The sequence below is a fragment of the Myotis davidii genome, unplaced genomic scaffold (assembly GCF_000327345.1).
Source record: "Myotis davidii unplaced genomic scaffold, ASM32734v1 scaffold1334, whole genome shotgun sequence".
NCBI classification, from domain to species: Eukaryota; Metazoa; Chordata; class Mammalia; order Chiroptera; family Vespertilionidae; genus Myotis; species Myotis davidii.
This window is the reverse complement of record NW_006285046.1, coordinates 160,601-165,882: the sequence shown is the minus strand read 5'-3', so window position 1 is coordinate 165,882 and position 5,282 is coordinate 160,601. Positions and strand designations below refer to the sequence as shown.

General features: G+C 53.8%; 1 protein-coding gene across 1 annotated transcript in view; it reads right to left on the bottom strand.

The window, feature by feature from the left end:
• Positions 1 to 4,134, bottom strand: part of ZSCAN10 (zinc finger and SCAN domain containing 10) — a 4,545-nt gene extending 411 nt beyond the window's left edge. Inside the window, exons 1-6 of the mRNA XM_006755433.2 lie at positions 3,739 to 4,134; positions 3,244 to 3,511; positions 2,992 to 3,056; positions 2,757 to 2,814; positions 240 to 971; positions 8 to 15 (exon numbers count right to left, since the gene is read on the bottom strand). Of these exons, the coding sequence (XP_006755496.2) occupies positions 8 to 15; positions 240 to 971; positions 2,757 to 2,814; positions 2,992 to 3,056; positions 3,244 to 3,511; positions 3,739 to 4,134 (1,527 nt within the window). The remainder of the gene's footprint in view (positions 1 to 7; positions 16 to 239; positions 972 to 2,756; positions 2,815 to 2,991; positions 3,057 to 3,243; positions 3,512 to 3,738) is intronic.
• Positions 4,135 to 5,282: the final 1,148 nt, after the last annotated feature.

Genomic DNA, 5,282 nt, shown 5'->3' with positions numbered 1-5,282 from the left:
CCCAAACAAAAGGAACTCAAAGAGGACCACACCAAGACACATCATAATTAAAATGCCAAGGGCAAAAGACAAAGAGAGAATCTTAAAAGCAGCAAGAGAAAGACAGTTACCTACAAGGGAATACCCATACGACTGTCAGCTGATTTCTCTACAGAAACTTTGCAGGCCAGAAGGGAGTGGCAAGAAATATTCAAAGTGATGAATACCAAGAACCTACAACCAAGATTACTTTATCCCGCCCTCGGGGCCCTGGTGGCTCTTGTCCTTGGCGTGAATCCGCAGGTGACGCTTGAGGCTGGAGCGGCGCTTGAAGGTCTGGCCGCAGTGCGAGCACAGGACGAGGGTCAGCTCCGCCACTTTGGCCTTGGTGTCCGGGGCACAGGGGCCCTTTTGGTCCTGGGCGTGCGCCAGCAGGTGCTGCAGGAGGCTGGTCCGGCTCTGGAAGCCCTGGCCGCATTCGGCGCACAGGAAGGCGGGCTCCGAGTGTGTCTGCAGGTGCTTGTTGAGGTGGGAGCTCTGGAGGAAGCGGTGGCTGCACAGATGGCAGGCGTGCGGCCGCTCATCCGTGTGCGTGCGCATGTGCAGCTTGAGGATGGAGTTGCGGCCGAAGGTCTTCCCGCAGCACAGGCACTGGAAGGACCGCCGGCCCGGGTGAGAGCGCAGCAGGTGCCCTTCCAGGCGGGCCAGCTTCGGGAAGCTCACCCCACATTCGGTGCAGATGAACTTGGGCTCTGGCTCCGACCTGGGGGCCCCGGCGGCCGCTGGGCCCTCCGCAAGCACGTCCCTCTTGCTGTCGGAGGATTCTCCTCCACGGGAGCTGCTCACCGCAGGGCCCGGCCCCAGCGGCTGCTCCTGGGCCTCTGCTGCCGCCGCCCCTGGACTGTCTGGAGACTCTGTTGCGCTAGCAGCAGACCAGGCGACCCCTTTGGGATCTTCTTGGAACTCCTCGACTGGGATTCTGTTTGTAAATCCTGTAAAAGGAGCAAAACCAGGACTGATCAGGCCTATTCCAAGGGGCTCCCAGGAGGCGCCAGAACCTCATTGCCTGGGAACAGAAGGAAACTCAGGATCCGGTAAAGCCGGTGGGTGGCAGAGGGTGTGGGGTAAATACAAGTAACGAACCACTTACTCCTGTAACTGTTGTATAGTGTGCACTTCTAGGCCATTAGCTATGCTAGTATTCACAATGCTGTGCAACTGCCACCACTATCCAGTGTCAGAACTTGGCCATTCCCCCGAATGGAAACTCCATACCTATTAGCAAGCACACCCATGACTACCTTTTATATATATTTTCAGAGAAAGGGCGACGGAGAGAGATAGAAACCTCAATGATGAGAGAGAATCATTGATCAGTTGTCTCCTTCACTCCCCCTACTGGGGATCCACTCGCAACCTGCATATGTGCCCTTGACCGGAATCGAACCCAGGACCCTTCAGTCCACAGGTGGATGCTCTATCCACTGAGCCAAACTGGCTAGAGCTGACTACCTATTTTGAAAATTCAGAGTTAGTCCTGACTGGTGTGACTCCATTGGTTGGGCATCATCCCTTGATCCACAAGGTTGCTGGTTCAATTCCCAGTCAGGGCACATGCAGGGTTGCAGGCTGGATCTCAGGTAGGAAGTGTGCAGGAGGCAGCCCATCGATGTCACATGGATGTTTCTCTCTCTCTCTCTCTCTCTCTCTCTCTCTCTCTCCCTCCCTCCCTCTAAGAAAAGTCAATAAAAATATTTATGAAGCCCTGACCGGTTTGGCTCAGTGGATAGAGTGTCGGCCTGTGGACTGAGAGGTCCCAGGTTCGATTCTGGTCAAGGGCATGTATCTTGGTTGTGGGCACATCCCCAGTTGGGGATGTGCAGGAGGCAGCTGATCGATGTTTCTCTCTCTTCGATGTTTCTAACTCTCTATCCCTCTCCCTTCCTCTCTGTTAAAAATCAATAAAATATATTTTAAAAAAATATTGATGAAGAAAAAAAAAAGCCCAGAGTTAAAGGAGTTGATGATTACACCAGACACAATGAGCTGTTGAATATATACAGGATGGGACACAAGTAGGTTTATAGTTGTTTGTATGGAAAATAATAATTAATAAATGATAACATAAGAATAAACTCTGGCCCTGACCAGTTTGGTTCAGTGGATAGAGCGTCGGCCTGCGGACTGAAGGGTCCCGGGGTCGGTTCCGGTCAAGGGCATGTACCTTGGTTGTGGGCACATCCCCAGTGGGAGGGGGGCAGGAGGCACCTGCTTGATGGTTCTCTCTCATCGATGTTTCTAACTCTCTGTCCCTCTCTCTTCCTCTCTGTGGAAAATCAATAAAATATATTTAAAGAAAAAAGAATAAACTCTGTTTCAGGTACTCACTTTTTCAAAGAGAAAACCTACTTTAAAAAAAATTTTTTTAGTTGATTTCAGAGAGAAAGGGAGAAGGAGAGATAGAAACATCAATGGTGATAGAGAATCATTGATTGGCTGGCTGCCTCCTGCACGCCCCAAACTGGGGATGGAGCCTGCAACCCAGGCGTATGCTCTGACTGGGAATCGAACCAGTAACCTCCTGGTTCAACCACTGGGCCTCCCTGGCAGGACTGTAAGCCTACGTTTGCTCCACCATATATATGATCTCCATCAAAATAGCCCACGTGTAGCCAAAAAGGTTCAAGTATCAGGTAGGGCGTCTGGAGCTTCAGGAATCACATCCCAATGAAAAGAAAAAGGCTTCAGGGTGTGTAAGCCCTGGAAGGGGCTCTTACCCAGAGGGTACACAGGCCATGCCTTCTTCACGGGGACATCTTCAAAGGTCAAGGACTCCTGTAACAAGAGGAGGGGCAGAACCCGTGGTGAGTGAGGAACACGGCCCTGGGGCCTGAGGGGGTGGAAGAGCTTGCTAGGCTTAAATTCGGGAAGACGTGGACTTGCTAAAACTGCAGAGGCTACGAACATTTGGACAGAAGAGCATCCTGGAGTGAGGGGCCCAGTCCAACTCACCAGGACAGCTGCCAGCTCCTGATCACGGGAGTTCTCTTCAGACCACAGCTCGGGGCCCTGGGGGGCTGGCAGCATCGGGGGAGAAAGCGCTGTGAGAGGCCAGCCTTACCCAGCAGCAGGCGGAGGACAGGCACCTGTTGTTCAGTCTCTGCGACTTCTTGGCTCTCACCCACTCCCGCCAACTAGGGGCTGCCCACTTCCCTCCCCACCTGGCCTCCCAGCCCCCCACTTCCTTGGGCACCAGCTCCTCACCACTCTCCTGCAGGGCCTGGAATGTCCTCTTGGGACCTGGGCTCGGCGGCTGCTTTGAACTTGGGGGAAGTCTCCAGGCCCCCTGCTCAGCAGGCTGGGAGGGCCCTGGTTGGGGGGGCAGGAGTTCCGGTGCTGGTTCCAGAGCTGGAGGCTTTTCTGGGGGCACTTCCTTTTTGGGGCTGTGGACAGAGACCTGGGAAGGGTCCCCGTGCTCTTCCACGGTGATGTCTGCACGGGGACAGTTCTTGCCCGTGTTAAAACTAAAGTCCTGTTCAAAACAAATCCATGTCAGGCAATGGACAGGGTGGTAGCCCATGTCCTGCTGGCTCCTCAGACGCGAAACCAAGGAAAGAGGAGAGTCAGATGGGAAGAAATTAGGAGGTTAAGAAGGAATGGGCGCAGGGAGGAAAGGGGAGGGCCCAGTGATTCCTAATGGGGCCATGAAGTCCCTCTTTCCCACCAGCTGTCCAGCCCACCGAGCTGCCACCCTCTCACCAGTGGCCCCACGTCGATGGACTCCCTCGGGACTCCCTCCAGCAGCAGCACCACCTCCTCGCCGTCCCTGAGCTGCTGGCCCTTGAGCCGGGCCAGGATGTGCGGGGGCAGCACGCTCAGGAACTGCTCCAGCACCAGCAGCTCCAGGATCTGCTTCTTGGTGTGCAGCGCTGGCCGCAGCCAGTGGCCGCACAGCTCCCGGAGCCGGCTCAGCGAGGCCCTGGGCCCCATGTCCTCCTGGTACTGGAAGCATCTGAAGAGCTGGTGAGCCACTTCGGGCCGGAGCCTGAGCTCTGGCCGCCTGGGGTCCTCCTGGCCAGCAGCCTCCTCCTCCTCCAGTTTGACTGCACTAAGCTGCTCTGGCTCCCTCTCCGCCGGGTCGGTTTCCACAAGCATCCTTCACCTTCGGGGTCACCTCACCACACTGCTCCCTCTCTGAGGCTCTCTCCCTCTCTGCTCCCACACCTGTGGTAAGAGATGAAAAGAGAGAGAGAGAGAGAGAGAGAGAGAGCGAGAGAGAGAGAGAGATGCCTAAAGATGTGGCCTCCAGAGGAATCGTTTCTTTTCCTGGTCATGAGAATGGCTCAGCCAGCCCAATGCACCGAGAGGCAGAGAACACGGACAGCTCTGTATTTCCATCCTCTCTGCAGCAGTTAGAACTCCGCCTCACTTTACCCCAGTGGCCAAAGTTGGCGGCTTTCCCGGCCTCTTGATGTAATGCCGAGGGGAGTACCTGGCAGTACTGAGGATGGGTCCTTACCGGCTATGTTCCATCGCAACCCAATCCGTTCTTCAGACCCAACTTCCAGTATAAAGGGCAGCGGAGGGCATAAGAAGTCAAATGAGCCCTCAAGGAAAAATTTAATCAAGCCTAAAGACAGGATGTTCCCAGGAACAGCTGGCCCAGGCTCTTCAGTCTCTGTTATAAAAAATAAGTCCCTGTAGGGGCGAATTGCTCGAGACTAACACCCCTTGCAACCAAAAGCATGAAACCTGATAGGATTCTGATTTTTTAAAATATATATATTTTCTATTTCAGAGAGGAAGGGAGAGGTAGAGAGAGATAAAACATAAACGATGAGAGAGAATCATTGATTGGCTGCCTTCTTCATGCCCCCCACTGGGGATTGAGCCCACAATCCAGGCACGTGCGTGCCCTTCACTGGAATGGAACCCTGGACCCTTCAGTCTGCAGGCTTCGCTCTATCCACTGAGCCAAACCAGCTAGGGCCGGATTCTGATTTTTTTTTAAATATATTTTATTGATTTTTTACAGAGAGGAAGGGAGAGCAATAGAGAGTCAGAAACATCGATGAGAGAGAAACATCGATCAGCCGCCTCCTGCACATCCCCCATTGGTACATGGCCCGCAACTTAGGTACATGCCCTTGACCGGAATCGAACCTGGGACCCTTCAGTCCGCAGGCCGACGCTCCATCCACTGAGCCAAACCGGCCTCGGCCGGATTCTGATTTTTTAAATATTTTTTTTTCTAATTGGTTTCAGGGAGACTGGAAAGGATAGGGAGTGAAAGAAACATATTG